General features: G+C 39.4%; 1 protein-coding gene across 3 annotated transcripts in view; it reads right to left on the bottom strand.

Annotated features, from left to right (window-relative positions):
* dgkq (diacylglycerol kinase theta) overlaps window positions 1–18,721 on the bottom strand; it is a 176,524-nt gene that overhangs the window by 138,046 nt on the left and 19,757 nt on the right. For 2 of the 3 annotated variants that reach the window (XM_087979837.1, XM_087979839.1), the window contains exons 3-5: window positions 10,718–10,803; window positions 2,706–2,831; window positions 968–1,121 (exon numbers count right to left, since the gene is read on the bottom strand). In XM_087979837.1, the coding sequence (XP_087835963.1) occupies window positions 968–1,121; window positions 2,706–2,831; window positions 10,718–10,803 (366 nt within the window). Of the gene's footprint in view, window positions 1–967; window positions 1,122–2,705; window positions 2,832–10,717; window positions 10,804–13,397; window positions 13,524–18,721 lie in introns of those variants that run through there. The other variant, XM_087979838.1, reaches the window with a different exon arrangement.

The following is an 18,721-nucleotide window of genomic DNA, read 5'->3' as shown; positions in this document are numbered from 1 at the left end:
TCCCATAAGCTTCCCTTCTTTTCTTTACCCAATCCTGAATATCCCTTGATAGCCAAGATTTATTGGTCCCAACCTTTATCTTTATTAGAATTTACTGGCCCTTTAGGCTCCCTATTTTCTTCGAGTGCTTCCCACAACTCTGACGAATTTGCCTAAAAGTATTGGTTCCGAGTCCACTCTGTCCGAATCATACCTGATCTTATCAAAATCTGCTTCCCACTAATTTAGAACTTAGATTTCAGGGCAATCCTTGTTCTTTTTCAAAAGAAACCCTGAATCTAACTGAATTATGATCACGCATGAGCACACATTCCATGTGTTCTGCCAAAAGGCTACATTAGTACATGTAAGCTAGCACTGGGCAGTCTCTGTCAAACTAATTGGTCTTCAATTCTTCATCATGAGCATTACGATCAGCAACTTTATACCACAGAAATTAACTTAGCCCTAACACAAAGCATAGAAACCTTTGGCAATTTAGTTAAATTAGTTCAGTCCACGAAATACACTTTATGGCTTCTTTTTCCAATGTGTCTGACTTTTAAAATGAAAATAAAACATTTAAAACGACGAGCATAATTGGACTAATCTGTTCGCCATGAAAATACAATTATATGTACAAACATTCTGAAACGTTACTGATACAGAATAATATATATGGAGAATAACATTTGTCTTTTGGAACAAATCACAATTTGAAAAATGATTGATTATCACCCAACGCTGAGCAGTTCAGCTTGCCTGTTTTATTTCCTTTAAGGCCACACTTCAGAACACTTACAAGATGTACATGGTTTTAAATTTCAACTAATTGGCTTTGCTCAAAATCAAATTTTGAAGTGAAACAAAGACATTCAAAATATTTTAAGAGTCAGGAAGCAATTACCATCCACTAATGGATTACCATAGTTTGTTGTAATCGCATTAATACAGAATAATCAGAAATTAAACAGTTTCTCCAGCTTACCTGATTCAATTTGTGCATTTTCTGATATCCGAAAACAGTGGAACTTAGTGAAATTGCGCACACAAACACGCACACAATTTGGAGGCAATATCATCTTCCGCAACCTTCCAAAATTGCATTCTGGTGTGAGGCTACTGTAGCAGTCAGCATGAACCTATTAGGGAGGGAAGGTAGCATTCCTTGATACATAAATAATGTGGCTTGAGTTTAAGAGAAGTTAAAGGCTTTTTCACGTGCTGTGGGTCTGCTCATGTTATTGTAATGTTACTGTCTGTTGAGGCACACAGACCAAGACTGCTTTTTGGCGACTGAGAATGGTCACTCTTTATGTCCAATAAATTAAACCAAACTACAGTAGGAGATAGCCAGCCATAAAACAATGAAAAGAAAGAGTATAGAAAAGAGATAGAGAGCTTAGTAGCATGGTGTAGCAACAACAATCTCTCCCTGAATGTCAGCAAAGGAGCGGGTCATTGACTTCAGGAGGTGGAGTGGAGAACACACCCCCATCTGTATCAATGGTGCTGAGGAGGAGGTAGTTAAGAGGTTCAAGTTCTTAAGAGTAAATATCACCAACAATCTAACCTGGTCTATGTCGGCAATAAAGTGGAGAGAGGACACCAACATCTCTACTTCCTCAGAAGGCTAAGGAAATTCAGCATTCCCACAATGACTCTTACAAACTTTTACAAATGCACCGTAGAAAGCATCCTACCTAGATACATCAGTGCTTGATATGACAACTACTCTGCCCAAGAACACAAGAAACTATAGAGTTGTGAACGCAACCCAGTCCATCACGCAAACCAGCCTTCCTTTCATTGACTCCTTTTTTTATTGTCTACTGCCTTGGGAAAGCAGTCAACATAATCAACGACCCCTCCCACACTGATTATACTTTCTTGCACCCTCTTCTGTCTGGCAGAAGACACAAAAGTTTGAAAACATGTACCCTACAGATTCAAGAACAGCTTCTTTCCTGTTATTATCAGACTTATCCTCATATATAGATATCATCTTTCACTGTACCTTCTCTGGAGCTGTAATACTATATTATGTATTCTGTTCTATTACCCTGATATACTTACGCAATGTACAATTTGTCTGGATAGCATGCATAACTATACATTTTGCTCAATCTTAGTACGTGACAACAATAAATCAAAAAAATTAATCCAAAAACCAATCGAGAAGTCAATGCTTCAAGTCAGGAAAATAATTACAAAATCAGGAAATGCTGAAAAAGTTCAGTCTGTGTGGCAGTACCTGTAGAGAGATTGGAGAGTTAATGTTCAGGTCTCGTAAACCTCCTTCAGAACTGGACCAATTATTTGGTTATTTGTTGGTTATATTCAGAATAATTCAGTGACTACTTACAGCTTGGCGAAACCCAGTAATTACTTAACAGAATGTATAATTTTATTCAAGATCAGAAAAACACAAATTGTTAAACAGGGTTGAAATAACTCATTCATTATTTACAGGATACAGTCAAGATCACTCCAACTGGTTAGAATATTCATTTATTACTTCAGAGTGAGGAGTTTTTTTTTAAAACCAGTATTTACAGATTATAGGCAAATATTTTTCTGGAAGTCACTTGGTGATGGGAACCATGGTTGGGTGACTTATCATGGTTCTTTGCCTCTGCCCACTCTAAGATGCGCAAAACCAATTTATGCATTACCTTATGCCATATTCAAAACAGTTAGCTCCACTGATCAAACTGTTCACTTACTGTTATCCCACACCATTCACATCTAATGCCTGATAACACTTCTGAAGAACCACATGACTTCTTACAGACATCACAGCGCGCAGCGGTGGAGAGATTTCCTTCTCTCCAGTGATGGTGATAAGATTCCTAGTAAATGAACAAGATAAATTGATAAATAAATCAAAGCTTCAAACTTTGAAAGATGCAATTAAGTATTAAACTATCAAACAATCTCTAATCTGAATCTATCATGAACACAGTGCATTAAATCTCAAATGAATGCCATTATAACTGGAATGTGAATTTCAATCCCCATATCTTGTTAGAATATTAACTTTTATAATCCCAGCAAATGGCAATTGTCGAAAATTTACATCCCAGTGAAACCTGGCTTGAGAGACCATATGCTTAATGATGCAGTAGGTTACCTTAGTGGTTAGTCACTGAACATATTCACACAAGGCTGTCATAGAATCCTATAATGCCATTCGGCCTATCGAGTTCACACTGACCCAAAGGGTCCTCCTATTTTTAAATTACATTGTTTTAGCATTAAACTCCAACAAAATAGTCTTTGATTTTTGTCACACAATCACCTGTGAAAGCCAAAGCGATGTGGTTCATATCAATAATACTTTCTTCAGAGTGCTTATAGATCGTGATGACTGCAGATGCTGGAAAGTCAGAGTCGGTAAAATGTGGAGCTGGAGAAAGCACAGCAGGTCAAGCAGCATCAGTCCTGATGAAGGGTCCTGTATGAAACATTGACCCTCTTGCTCCTCTGTTACTGCTTGACCTGCTGTGCTTTCTGCAGCTCCACATTTTATTGACTCTTTCTTCAGAGTGCTGAAAATGTAAATTTCCAATTTTCATAGAGCCAACAATCCTTTTCCACTACTAAATATTCCTTCTGGCATTCAGCTTTTGAGAAAAACAACAGAATGACCTTTAAAACCCCATTTCCCCTTCTTGTTGTAAAATTGTCCAAAACCGATTCACTAGCATCAATAGCCAATTCGAACAGTTTCCCAAAATTCAACACTGCTAGAAGTAATTTCTTTTCATCTATATTCACATCAATTCATGAATCTGTAGTAACTTTTGTATGCGATTTCTGGGAGATTGAATATTATCCAATTTAACTTAACAAGCGTCTTTGTATTATTCAATCTGATTACTGGATAGGCAACTTTTAAATTTTCACTTTGTGATTAATTCAAATTGTAATGTTTTTATTTCACACACTATTTCTTTCGCCATTTCTGTTTTGATTATCCTCCATATAACTGTCTTTCTTCATATTAACATGACAACTTCACTAATTCTTTCAATTGTCTAGACTAAGCACATTGATAAGACCTGGGTAGGCCATTTGGACTCTTGAGCTTGCTCTGCCATTCATTATGATTACTGAGCCCAGTACCCTAACCTCATTATCCTCCCATACCTCTTGACTCCTTTAGTGAGAATAGCTAAATCTATTTCCTTCTTGAAAACACAATGTTTTGGTCTCAACCACTTTCTGTGATAGTAAATTCCACAGCCTCAGCACTCTGAGTGAAGAAATGTATCCTTATATTAGTACTAAAAAGTTTACCACTTACTTTTAAACTATGACCCCTGTTTCTGGACTCATTCACCTTTGGGAACATTCTTGCGACATCTAACCTGTCCTGTCCTGTTAGAATTTTATATAGTTGTCTGTGAGATTCTCCATCCCCCACCCCCTCTTCTAAACTCCAGTGAATATAATCCAAAATGACTCAATCTCTTCTCATACATCAGTCTTACCAAACCAGGAATCACTTTGGTAAATCTCCACTGCACTCTCCCTATAGCAAGAACATCCTTCCTCAGTTATGGAGACCAAAACTGCATACAATGATCCAGGTGTAGCCTCACCTGTATAACTGTGGCAAGACATCCTTGTTCCTGTACTCAAATCTTGCTATAAAGGCCAACACAGTTTGCCTTTTTTATTACCTGCTACGCCTACTTGATTACTTTCAGCAACAGGTGTACGAAGACACCCAGGTTTTCTTGAACATTCCCATTTCTCAATTTACAGCCATTCAAATCATCTGCCTACCTATTTTTGCTGCCAAAATAGATAACCTCATATTTGTCCACATTATACTGCAGCTGACATGTATGCACTCACTTACTCAGCCTGTCCAAATTACACTGCAACATCTCTCCATGCTCTTCACAGCTCACCCTTCCAAACAGCGCTGTACCATTTGCAAGTTTTGAGATATTACATTTAGTTCTCTCCTCTAAATCACCAATAGCTATTATGAATATCTGGGGTCCTAGCACCAATCACTGCAATAGCCTACCAATCGCTGACTGCCATTAAAAGAAAATCAAATTTCATGTCACTGAGCCGTGTTTTGATTTGATACAATAGTGAACATTGCTTTTCACAATTCCCCAGAGACACGTAATATTACTACAATCTTATCAGCAAAGTTTTAAATTTTAGCTTGATTAATGCTCTAGATTTCATATTGTATTAAACATTACTCCAATACTTTTTGGCCAACTCATGAGCTTTGGTTAATTTTGAAAATTTGACACAGACTGGAAGTACAATCACTGAGTTTTGGTATATAATATTTTCCTTACCATATTTAAAGGGTCTTCCCATCTGATGTGTGTATATTAGTTCAAAAAGACTAAATCTTGTGGACTCATTAAAGGTGTCCCCAGTAACAAACAGTAACAAGGGAATTTATTTGCCCCAAACATTATGATATTCTTGACAATAAACTCCAATCACAGAGACAGTTGCAGCAAAAGCTCCGGCCCTCAGGCATGTCTTCTGCTCCAGGGGATTGTGGGTGATAAATTGAAGACAAATTGTTTTATTTCCAAACTTGTTTATTCTTCCTTCTAAGGAAGAATACTGTGACAGACAATGTGAACCTTGATCTGATTGGATTTCTTGACTAATCCTTATCTCTAAAAAAATTTCAACTGCAAATTCAAAAACAATCAATAAGTCCCTACTAAACAGTTTCTTGAAAGCTGATTTCGAAATTCAAAGCATAGCTTTAATTGATGGTTTGGATTTTCCCAGTACCTGATTTGTATGACATGTCCGGCAAAATTTAACCACATTATTATGTAATCTGGCTAAATAAAACATTTTCATATTTTAGCCTGTGTTTTCAAAATATGCAAGAGACCTGCCATTATAACTTCCTGAACTGTTCAAATTTTTGTCACAATATTCAGACAGAACTTCCTCCTGATCGACCACTGCCCATCCCTCACTGGCTGGTTTGTGAGGTTTTCTCCAGTTTCTCATAAAAACTTTGTCTTTTAAATAACAGTGCCCAGATGTTGGTTATGATTCAATTTCTGAGTAGGCCATTTGGTATAACTTGTTCAAAAGAAAATCTGTCTGTTGTATTTCTATTAAAGGATACAGTTAAACAGATCAACATCATTCTCTTTTCCTTTAGCCTTTTCATTTGTCATTTGAAAATTGTGCACAACTGGGTTTTCAAATCAGCTCTTTTTTAATATATTCCTCCTCTTCCTATCTAATTCTAAGGGCTTGAGATCTACTTAAATACAATCAAGAAACAATCTAAGATATTTATATTGTAACATTAGTTTCTTTTACTTCTACTGGTTGTTCCACCACCCTCAGTTGCAGACTCACATTGTCCCGATCATCCAATGGATGGCAGAGGTCCAAGAAGACAGCTCCTTACTGACATCAAAGAATTACAGGTAGTATCAATGCCGGTCTAACACTTATCTTTCTTAATTAACAAAATTATTTAAGTGAGAGAATGGAAACGCTAAATCTCAAGAAGCTTTAACCCAAAAATCCAAGAAAAAGATCCATTTTTCTTGCTTAAAATGCTGTTACACAGGTTGCATCTTTGTAGCATTTTTTTTTCCCCCATGGTATAAGTTTCACACGATGCAAGTAATCAGGTGGATATTTTCAACTGAACTGATGGGAATGTGATGGTCCAAATGGCCTCCTTTTGTTTTGTAATATTCAATGATTTCTCTAATTTTTTTTTACTGTGGTCATCATTGGACTCTTAATTCCACAAAATTATTGAATTCCAATTCCATCTAGGTTTCCATTGGTTGGGACTGCAGGAGATCCACCACCAGTCACTGAACCATCATTTTGAAGATGACAGGATGTCTCTCCAGTTTTTCCCTCCTTCCCTTTGGGAAATTAATGTGAGATTTGAGTTCTTGGTTTCCACAAAGTCGGCAGTTCTTAAGAAAGGCGAAGGGACAGTTACATCTGCTGACTGAAAAGCCAACAAGAGATGTTGATCACCACTTTTCACCAGTCATGTACTTAACCAGGCTACGGCCATCCTTTCCCAAACCAAAGCACCATTGAGCCACAAATCCAGGTTCCTTACAGGAGTGGTGGCTGTTGGCACTTCCAATATGCCCACCCTAGCCCCAGAATCACCGAGGGACATAGGCCACAGGTGAGTGATGGCAGAATGGTATTTGGGATCACAACACGGAAGACACTGGTCTAGGGCAAACAAACAATCAAATGGGCCCACCACTTTCTGGTACTGAATCAGATACTGGAGTGAGTTGAGTGAGGTCACCCCTTCCCAATGGGGTTCGCTTTTTGGGCTTATAGAGTCAGGGATGTACAGCATGAAAATAGACCCTTCGTTCAACCTATCCATGCCAACCAGATATCCCAACCCAATCTAGTCCCACCAGCTAAGACCCCGGGTCCATGAGACACTTAAGTGAGATAATCTGCCAAAGCTCACTGATGGCCATAGCATACTAAACACAATAAATTTAAAGAATCCTACAACCTTGCAAAAAATAAGCATCACAACTGATGTTAGACCAAACCAGTGCATGAACAGTGAATGAAGAATTGCAAGAGGGAACCTTTGACTTGTGTCTCAATGCCACAGTGCATTGTGACTTAACTATGTTATCTTGCACTGCTTAGCTTTGTGATTCATGACCTATTTTAAATGTTTTGATACTTTATAATTTACATAAACCAAAATAACGCTGCAATTAAAAAATCAACTCATTAATATTTGGAATTAAAAGTCCAGTAATGACCATGAAACTACTGTTGATTGTCAGAAAAGGCAATCATAGAAATCAAGAACCAAAAGAGAAAATGCTGGAAAATCTCAGCAGGTCTGGCAGCATCTGTAAGGAGAGAAAAGAGCTGACATGTCGAGTCTAACTGACCCTTTGTCAAAGCTGAGTACGTGCGGATTCAGTGGGCCACATGGCTTCTTTCCACACTGTAGAGATTCTATAAAAATGCACATGGACAATATTCACTGCATTTTCTACAATAATAATCACTCCCCACCACCCCCCACTTTCAAGAAATTCCACTGTTTAGCAAGACACTTCTACCTTTTACAAATCCTTTTTAATTACCCTTAATGAATCCAGGATTTTTCTTGTTTTATTTGTTTGTGATTATTTTATACCATATTGACTACAATGAGCTCACCCACTTTGGTTAATGCGAGGACAATTAGTCCAATTTCTTGATCAATGCTAAGAATAGAGATTAGTTATCCTTCCTTTTTTTGTAATTCATGGATAGATTTGGGTGCCACTGGCTGGGCCAACATTCATTGCCCATCCCTAATTGCTCAGACGGTAGTTAAGAGTCAAGCCCATTGCTGTAAATCTGGAGTCACATGGAGGCCAGACCAGGTGAGGATGGCAGATTTCCTCCTCTAAAGGGGATTAGTGAACCAGGTGGGTTATTTTCCTGACAAATGACAATGGTGTATGGTAGTCATGAGACTCCTAATTCCAGACTATATTAATTTCAAATTCCGCCATCTGCCCTGGCGGAATTCAAACCCTGGACTCCAGAACATTACCTGGGTCTCCAGATTAATAGTTCAGTAATAATACCACTAGGCTATTGCCTACCCTTTCTGATGGAGTTGTTAAACTGACAATATTCCAATCCTCTGGAACAATTTCTATATCCAAAGACATCCAAGAAGTAATGTTCTGAACTATCAGGACTGGTCCCTTGCACACTGAGTTAATCAATATTTTAGTTCCGCCAGCTTAACAATGGTTATCCTAAAATCCTTATTTTCTCCTTTGCAAATTCTCATTTCCACTGCTACAGTCCATTATGAAACCTCTCTAAGGCAAACATTGATTTTCAATTGCTTGACTGTTTCTTCCCCCAATCAAATTCATCTTTAATCAATCCCACTTTTCCTTTAGCTATTCTTTTGCTTTTCCTAGGTTTACAAAAGTATCCGACCCCACTTCCATTTATGAGTGACTACTACACATTGTATTATTAATCAAATCAGGTATTTATGTTTCCACATCATTAGTCAGCCTTCATTACTTGAAAAAGTTTATGTTGCTAATCACTGTTATCATAAAAGTGCTTCAATACGTACAGTCCACTAATGTTTAATTTATATAAATGAGCAATGTTTGACTTGATTTTTGTCTGATTATAACATTGGCAGAACTGTTACAGAGAGCATCCTCCCCTTCCTCCCATGGGAAAATAGGGCTGAGTCAGCACAGCTTTATCAAGGGCAGGCTATGCCTGACAAATCTGTTAGAATTATTTGAGGTGGTAGCCAGCAATTTCGACAAAAGAGAGCCAGTGGACATGATCTATTTGTGTTTCCAAAAGGCCTCTGACAAGGTATTACTCAGGAGGCTGCTAAATCAGACAAGCGCCCATGGTACGAGGGCAATTTACTGGTATGGATAGAGGATTGGCTGATTGGCAGAAGGCAGAGTGTGGGCATAAAGGGGTCTTTTTCAGGATGGCACCTGGTGACTAATGGAGTTCCTCAGGGGACAGTGTTGGGACCACACCTATTCATGTCATACATTAACAATCTGAACAAAGGAATTGAGGGCATTGTTGCTCGGTTTGCAGATGACACAAAGGCAGGTGGAGGGACAGGTAGTGTTGAGGAAATGGGGAGGCTGCAGAAGGAATTGTTCAGGCTAACTGCGTGGGCAAAGAAGTGGCAGATAGAATACAATGTGGGGAAATGTGAGGCTATGCACGTTGATAGAAAGCGTAGAGACATGGACTATTTTCTACGCAGGTAGAAAGTGAGGACTGTAGATGCTGGAGATCAGAATCGAGAGTGTGGTGCTAGAAAAGCACAGCAGGTCAGGCAGCATCCGAGGAGCAAGAGAATCGACGTTTCGGGCATATGCCCTTCATCAGGAAAGGTACGAAGGGCTTCTGCCGAAATATCGATTCTCCTGCTCATCGGATGCTGCCTGACCTGCTGTGCTTTTCCAGCACCACTCTCTCAACTATTTCATAAACACGGAAAGGCTTTGAAAATCTAACACACAAAGGGACTTGAGTGTCCTAATTCAGGAATCTCTTAAGTTTAACAAGCAGGTTCAGTTGGAAGTTAGGATGGTAAATGCAATATCAACATTCGTTTTGAGAGGACTAGAATACAAGAGCAGAGATACACTGCTCAAGCTCTGTAAGGTTCTGGTCAGATCGCATTTGGAGTATTGTGAGCAGTTTTGGGCCTCATGTCTAGGGAAGGATTGGAGGGCTTGGAGGGAGATCACAGGAGATTTACAAGAATGATCCTGGGGATGAAGGGCTTATCATATAAGGAGCGGTTGAGAACTCTGGATTTGTACTCTGAGTTTAGAAGGACGAGGGGTGTCTGATTGAAACTTACAGAATACTGAGAGATCTGGACAAAGTAGACGTGAAGATTATGTTTACACCAGCAGGAGAGACTAGGGTGTGAGGGCTCAGCCTCAAGTGAAAGGACAACCCTTTGAAACTGAGATAAGGAAGAATTTCTTCAGCCAGAAGGTATTGCCATATCAGGCTGTGGAAGCCAAGTCACTGAGATAGATAGGTTTTTAATTATTAAGGGATCAAGGGTTACTGGGAGAAGAGAGGAGAATGGGATTGAGAAATGTATCAGCCATGATTGAACAGTGGAGCACACCCAAATGGCCTAATTCTGCTCCTACATCTTATAGTCTCTCATACTCACCCGATCATACTGTCCATCCTGGTGACATCGCCGACAATCACTGCAAGCAAAGGGGCCACAGTCAACATGGACATGTAGCTCGCACACTGCCAAATTAGAAAGGCATCATTAATCATATGGGGCTATGTCAGTTCACAAATTAAACTGAGTTATGTTATCATGGCAATCATTAGTTCATTCAAATGTATTTATTCTACGAATAGAGGCAGAAAATATTTACTTTTCTACCATTACCCTTGGTGCTGAAACAAATACATTCCCTGCTCACTGCAATTCCATTTTCTAAATCATACTATGTGCACTGTTGGCTGTGGATAGCTCAGTGAAAAGATCATTATTCACAGAAGGAAAAAGTAAAATATTTTTGCAGTCAAACTCAAGAAGAACCACTTTCTTTGTGTAGGGAAACTACCTTTATCTACGGAAATTGATAACACCATTTATTAATGCAAGTTTACTTCAGCCAATGTACTTTTCATTGGTCACCATTTTGACTGAAAATACGTCATTTTTTTAATTTAAAAAAAGCCAATCAGTGCAGATCTGTTTAGTGCATGAAATCAATATTTTGATTCCAAATTGCATCCCAATGACTAGGAATAACACAAAAACTACAGTTTCTTCCATATCTACAAATAATTCAGGTGAAGTACTGCATAAGGCCCTCATGTGAGGTTATCGGTTTTGGTAGGGAATAACAGCAAAATTAACTATTATTTAAATGGGGAAATATTGCAGTGTGCTGCTGTGCAGAAGGACCTCAGTATCTTTGTGCATGAATTACAAAAAGTTGGTTTGCAGGTGCAGCAGGTAATTAAAATGGGAAATGGAATATTGTCCTTCATTGCTGGAGGGATGGAGTTTAAAAATAGGGAGGTTATGCTGCAGCTATATAGGGTGCTAGTGAGGATATAACTGGAGTACTGTATACAGTTTTGGTCTCCTTACTTGGGAAAGCATGTACTGACACTAGACGGGGTGCAAAGGAGGTTCACAAGATTTGTTTTGGAGTTGAGGGGGTTGGATTATAAAAAGAGATTGAGTAGACTGGTACTAAGCTCACTGGAATTGAGAAGCATGAGGGGGGTGATCTTACAGAAACATATAAAATTATGAAGGGAATAGATAAGGTAAAAGCAGGGAGGCTGTTTCCACTGGCGGGTGAAACTAGAACTAGGGGGCATAGCATCAAAATAAGGGGAAGCAGAGCTCAGACTGAGTTGAGGAGAAACGTCTTCACTGAAAGGGTTGTGAACCTATGGAATTCCCTGCCTAGTGAAGCAATTGAGACTACTTCATTGAATGTTTTTAAGGCAAAGTTAGACAAACTTTTGAACAGTAAAGGAATTAAGGGCTATGGTGAGTAGGCAGGTAAGTGAACCTGAATCCACAAAAAGATCAGCCATGATCTTACTGAATGGCAGAGCAGGCTCGACAGGCCTACTACTCCTGCTTCTACTTATGTTATTATGCAACAGGCATTTGTTTGATTGAGAGGAATAAAATACATAGATGAGTACAGTATTTCACAAATTTGTACTTAAAGTCTGTTTTGTCTAGCTCAATGGAAGAATTGGTACCTCGTTGATATCACATTAATATCCATTTGGACCATAGTTAAATGAGTGTCAGTGACTAACATCACTTTCTTATTTGCTTTACTGGTTTACCAAACTTCAAAACGGAGAAAATGAGCAAGTCGTCCTTAGTTGCAAGAGGTTACTAGGGTTTATCAGACAGCAGCTATGCAAGACATGCAAAGATGTGCAAATGTAGTAACAGCTAATCAACAACACGGTGAAGAAGCTGAAGTGACACATGAAGTCTATTCACAACCCATCCCAATTTACCAGGGTTTTCTCTACCCCATCCTCCCAGTGTTCTATCCATTTTTATGCAACTGCAATCCATGCCAGGCCTCAGTCCAATGCAAATCTTATCCTGGCTAGGTGTAAACCTTTGTTTTTCCCCCATGCTTGCTCCATCCAACTACCCACTTCATCTCATCCCCAGCTCACTTTATGTGAAAAAGGGCATGCTAATTTCACTCCTTAACAGCCTGCAGTTAACTTGTGAGAATACATTAAGATATTCTCAGGAAATGACCATCAGTAAAATACAACCAATGTTTAGACTCACATCAGAAAAATAACAGCAAGATGCAATTTATCTTCACGGCCTCCAGTTCGAGTTTAGACTGAAAGCTTAAATCACTGAACAGTTTTGACAGCCTCACTCATCCATCCCATTTCTAGTACAAACAAATTGAGCTGTTGAAAATATTTTTCAAAATTGGAATAACAAAAACACAATATGCTTAGTAGTTGGAATGTGGAATGTGATATAAATGTTTTAACAGTGGCAAGATAATTCTTAACCTGCAAGTTTCTCAGGCAGGCTGCAACTTGCTAAATAATGGCATAATACTTTCATAATTATTGCGCAAACTATATCCAACACCCAAAACTAAACCAAACAGGTTTTACAAATATGTGGGTGGCTGAAGCTAACACAGGAAAATCAAGTCCCTCTGTCGAGTCAGTATTCTAAAAAGAGAATGACCTTGCTGCACAAATATTAAATGAACATTGCCAAACACTCAATACAAGTCTTTTTGCATTAATTATACATTGAATGCATACACGTGCATGAATAACATTTATTTAAAAGAAAATCTTACAATTTTCTTGGTGACCTCTGTTAAACGAAAGGGTATGCACTGTTGGCAAGGGAAACACTGATTCTTCTTTAGAACTCCGAGACAACATCAGCCTGATCAATAGCAAAAAGCTTCAACAATGACAAACTCTATCTCTGATTAATGCTTTAACATGGATCAGAACACACCCAGCCCTGCAGGCAGCCACTCTTCATCCCACCCAGTGTCTCAAAATTACACATTTGCATGCAAAGGCTGGTGTGGTATTTTTATGGCCCTATAGAAATACTGCAAGAGCTGACAGCAGCATGATAGCTGAAGTCATTCTTTCCCAAAAAGCAGCTGTATAATCAAAACAATGAAATTCTGTTGACACTTGATGGATGAGCAAAATGTACTTTTTAATAATGCTTGCAAAATAATTTTCCTGCACTTCACAAATTTTCTACAGTTCTGCTTCTGTGAAATACTCCAAAAAGTCAAGTTTCTATCAAGGCTACTTTTGATCTCCTTGCAAAGCTACAATGATGAGATTTGATGCAGCAATGAAAGAAAAATGTAGCAGATTTATTTATACCGAGCGAAACCATTTCCTTGTTTCAATTTTATGATAGAAATGGAACTGGAAGTTAGCCATATATCTCAGAGGAGAGCTTCCAACTTTGCTAGTAAGACATTAACTGTCTTCAAGGTTATTGCAGAAATGTTGTGTAAACATCGATAATGGTGTGAAATTAAGTTTGTACAAAACCTCAAATGTTGAAGGCAGATTGAAAAGGACTGTGAATAATGGTGGAATGTCATTCGATGTGGGCATGGTTCACAGCTGAGCTTGCACAATTAATGCATGCTTTAGATTCTCACCTCCAGTCTCAAGCCACAATCATGCTTAATTTAATAAGCTATTTGCTTTTCATACTTCTGAATGAAGTGCAATTTTATTTAGAGATGTTAAAAGATGAAATAACTTCAATCCCATTCTCTCTGTGAAGAAATACATTTTAAATAGATATTTAAGATTGACTTGACTAAAAGTCTTTGAAATATAGTCTGAGAATTCTTTCCAAAAAATATAAGATAGAGGAGTTTAGGTGCTCCTGTAATCTTGAATAATATGATATATCTCTTTATATTGTGATGGCAAGAGCATGTTTAGAGCACAGGAGGCCACTTGCCCATCCAGTCTTCATCAGTGAAAAATAAGCCACCCATTTTCATGTCACCTGCCAGCCCTGCATTCTATCTTTACTGTTCTCAGCTCCTAAAGGCCAGCTATGAAGCAACACAGGCAAATTTCCTGGTTGGTGTTTCTAGATCACGTTTTCAAAAGGGACAGTGAATGGAGAAACGTCAGGGTAAAAGGGAGAAAAGCAAATAAATTATTCATTTACAATACATACTTCATGGGTCATATTATCCAACAACTAAAGAGGATGACAAGTTTGTTGTGGCTGTACAGGACATTGGTTAGGCCACTGTTGGAATATTGCGTGCAATTCTGGTCTCCTTCCTATCGGAAAGATGTTGTGACATTCAAAAGGGTTCAGAAAAGATTTACAAGAATGTTGCCAGGGTTGGAGGATGTGAGCTACAGGGAGAGGCTGAACAGGCTGGGGCTGTTTTCCCTGAAGCATTGGAGGATGAGAGGTGACCTTATAGAGGTTAACAAAATTGAGGGGCATGAAGAGGGTAAATAGACAAAGTTTTTTCCCTGGGGTCGGGGAGTCCAGAACCAGAGGGCATAGGTTTAAGGTGAGAGGGGAAAGATAAAGAAGAGACCTCAGGGGCAACTTTTTCACACAGAGGGTGGTACGTGTATGGAACGAGCTGCCAGAGGAAGTAGTGAAGGCTGGTACAATTGCAACATTTAAGAGGCATTTGGATGGGTATATGAATAAAAAGGGTTTGGAGGGATATGGGCTGGGTGCTGGCAGGTGGGACTAGATTGGGTTGAAATATCTGGTCGGCTTGGACGGGTTGGACCGAAGGGTCTGTTTCCATGCTGTACATCTCTATGACTCTAAGTTATTCACATATTTGTGTTGAAAACATGGTGTAATCCGTTGCTATTCAGTGATTGCTGAGTAGCTGCTATAAACTTCTAATTTATCAAATATCAGTTCATGGATCTGCCACTGACAATCATCACAAATAATAAACCATAGATAATCACTTGTTTGCCTGATAGAGTAGGGGTGTGCGCAACTAGGAAGTTAATTCAAATAGGAATTCAGCACAGTGGCAGAGTGTGTTGTTGCTTTTTCTATCTTTTGTCAACCTCCATTATCTGTAGTAGACACAAGTTACTTTCCAGAAAGAGGTTAACTTAGAGACAGTGGCAAGGATCTGAAGAGCTATAGTTGGGAAGTTATGATTGGGAGATAGGCTGGGGTTTTGGAGAGGTGGGGGAATCATTGGTTTATGCGTTCATAACAATCCAATGAACATCTAAGTATCACACAACAGCTTAAATGGAAAACAACCTCAGAAATCCAAGGCACAGAGAGCTTCAAGTACTTCAGTAAATGAGTCACAAAACATTCATATACAGATACAGCAAGTGATTAAGAAAGCACATAGAATCCTTCATTATCGAGGAATTGAACAAAAAAGCAAGGCTATGTTTCAGTTATACGGGGCATCATCGAGACCACATCTTGAATACTGTGTGCAACTTTAGTCCGCTTATTTAAGGAAGGAAGTAAATACATTTGAAGCTGTTTAGAAGGGATTGGTACTGAGTCCACTTTTGTCATATATGTAAATGATTTCGATGAGAATACAGGAGGTATGGTTAGTAAGTTTGCTGATGACACCAAAATTGGTGGTATAGTGAATTTTTTTTACTTAGTCATTTGTGTGACGTGGGCATCGCTGGCTGGGCCAGCATTTATTACCCATCCCTAGTTGCCCTTGAGAAGATGGTGGTAAGCTGCCTTCTTGAACTGTTGAATGGCAATATATTTCCAAGTCAGGATGGGGAGTGGTTTGGACAGAACTCAAAAGTGGCGCTCACTTAAACTGCTGTCCTTGTCCTTCTAGATGGAAACAGTTGTGGGTTTGGAAAGTGCTGTCTGAGGATCTTTGGCGAATTTCTGCAGTGCATATTGTGGACAGTACACACTGCTACTGGATGTTGGTGGTGGAGGGATTAGATGCTTGTGGATGTAGTGTCAATCAAGCGGGTTATTGCTGAGCAGGTGCTGCTTATACCACCGTTGATGACACAGTCTATCACTTTCTGATGATCAAGCGTAGACTGATGAGGCGGTAATTGGCCAGGTTAAATTTGTCCTGCTTTTAATATACAGGACATATCTGCACAATTGTCCGCATTGTTGATACATGCCAGTCCTGTAACTGTACTGGAAGAGCTTGGCTAGGGCAGCAGCACATTCTGGAGCACAAGTTTTCAGTACTATTGCTGGAACATTGTCAGGGCCCGTAATCTTTCCAATATCCAGTGACTCCAAACCTTTCTTGATATCATGTGGAGCGAAACGATTTGGCTGAAGACTGGTATCTGTGATGCTGGGGACCACAGAAGGAGGCCACGATGGTTCATCCACTTGGCCCTACTGTGGAGATGCCTCCTCCAATGAGTTGTTTAATTGTCCACCACCATTAATGATTGGATGTGGCAGGATTTCAGCACTCAGATCTGATCTGTTAGTTGTGAGATCATTTATCACTTGCTGCTTATGCTGTTTAGCATACAAGTAGTCCTGTTTGGTGGCTTCACCAGGATGACACCCCATCTTCAGGTATGCTTGGTGCTGCTCCTGGCATGCCGTCCTACACTCTCCATTGAACTAAGGTTGATCCCTTGGCTTAATGGTAATGGTTGAGTGGGAGATATGCCAGGCCATGAGGTAACAGATTGTGAAGTACAATTCAGCTGCTGCTGATGGTCCACAGGGCCTATGGATGCCCAGTCCTGAGTTGCCCGATCTGTTCAAATCTGTCCCATTTAGCACAGTGATAGTGCCAAACAACACAATGGAGGTTATTCTCAATGTGAAGTTGGGACTTCGTCTCCACAAGGGCTGTGCGGTGGTCACTCTTATCAATACTATACTGGACTGATGCATTTGCAGCTGGCAGATTGTAAGGATGAGGTCAAGTATGTTGTTCCCTCTTCTGGGTTCTCTCACCATCTACCGCAGACCCACAGGTTATCTAAGATTACGAAGACGGCAGCGGCAGATAGAGTTTCATATCGATAAATGTAAGGGTTTGTATTTTGGTAATACAAACAAGGACAAGACTTATAAAATTAATGGCAGGGTGCTGGGTCGTGTTGTAGAACAGACAGACCTCAGTGTTCGGGTATATAATTCTTTGAAATTTGCACCACAGGTAAACAGCATGGTTAAGGCGGCAGTTAGGCTTTCCTTGATCAGACCATTGAGAAAAGAAGTTGGGATGTCGTGTTTAGGTTGCACAGAACGTTGGTGAGGCCTCTTCTAGAGAACTGTGTACAGTTCTGGTCGTCCTGTTATAGGAAGAATGTCATTAAACTGGAGAGGGTTCAGAAAAGATTTATAGGATGTTGCCAGGAATGGAAGGTTTGAGATAAAAATAGACTGGAAAGGCTGAGAATTTTTTTGCCGAGCGTAGGAGATTGAGACGTGATCTTACTGAGGTTTATAAAATCATGAAGAGTATAGACAAGGTGAATGACAGGGGTCTTTTTCCTAAAGATGGGCAGTTCAAAACCGGGGCACATATTTTTAAGGGAGAGGAGGAAATTTTAAAGAGGACATGAAGGGCATTTTTTTTAAAAACAGTGTGGTTCTTGTATGGAAAATGGCGGATGCAGGTACAGCTACAACATTTAAGTTTATTAATAGGAAAGATTTGAAGGCTAGTTTAATTTGGGAACATGGTCAGCATGGACTGACTGTATGATTCTGTGACTCTAAGAGGTTTATGAAATTGCTACCTGGAATGAGCTGGTTATCTTATGAGTAAAGGTTGGACAGCCTGGCCTTGTTTCCATTGGAATTTAGAAGAGTGACAGGTGCCTTGATTAAAGCACATAAGATTCTTAACAGTCACTAGTCTGTAGTCAAAAGTCCTTCAGCCCATTGAGTCCACATCAGTCAAAAACAATCATTTAACTGTTCTAATCCCATTTACCAGCACCTGGCCCATAGCCTTGTATGTCTTAGTATTGCAAGTGCATATCAAAATGCTTTTTAAATGTTAGGAGGTTTTCTGCCTCTACCTAACACTGCCCAACAGGCAGTGAGTTCCAGACTCCCACCATCCTCTCGGTGAGGAAAAATGTTTTCACATCCTCTCTAAACATCCTTCCCCTTACTTTAAGGTCTGTGTCCCTG

The sequence above is a fragment of the Chiloscyllium plagiosum genome, unplaced genomic scaffold (genome assembly GCF_037043375.1).
Source record: "Chiloscyllium plagiosum isolate Xiang-an unplaced genomic scaffold, Cpla_swu_hap1 HiC_scaffold_36, whole genome shotgun sequence".
NCBI classification, from domain to species: Eukaryota; Metazoa; Chordata; class Chondrichthyes; order Orectolobiformes; family Hemiscylliidae; genus Chiloscyllium; species Chiloscyllium plagiosum.
This window is presented reverse-complemented; position numbering and strand designations above follow the sequence as displayed.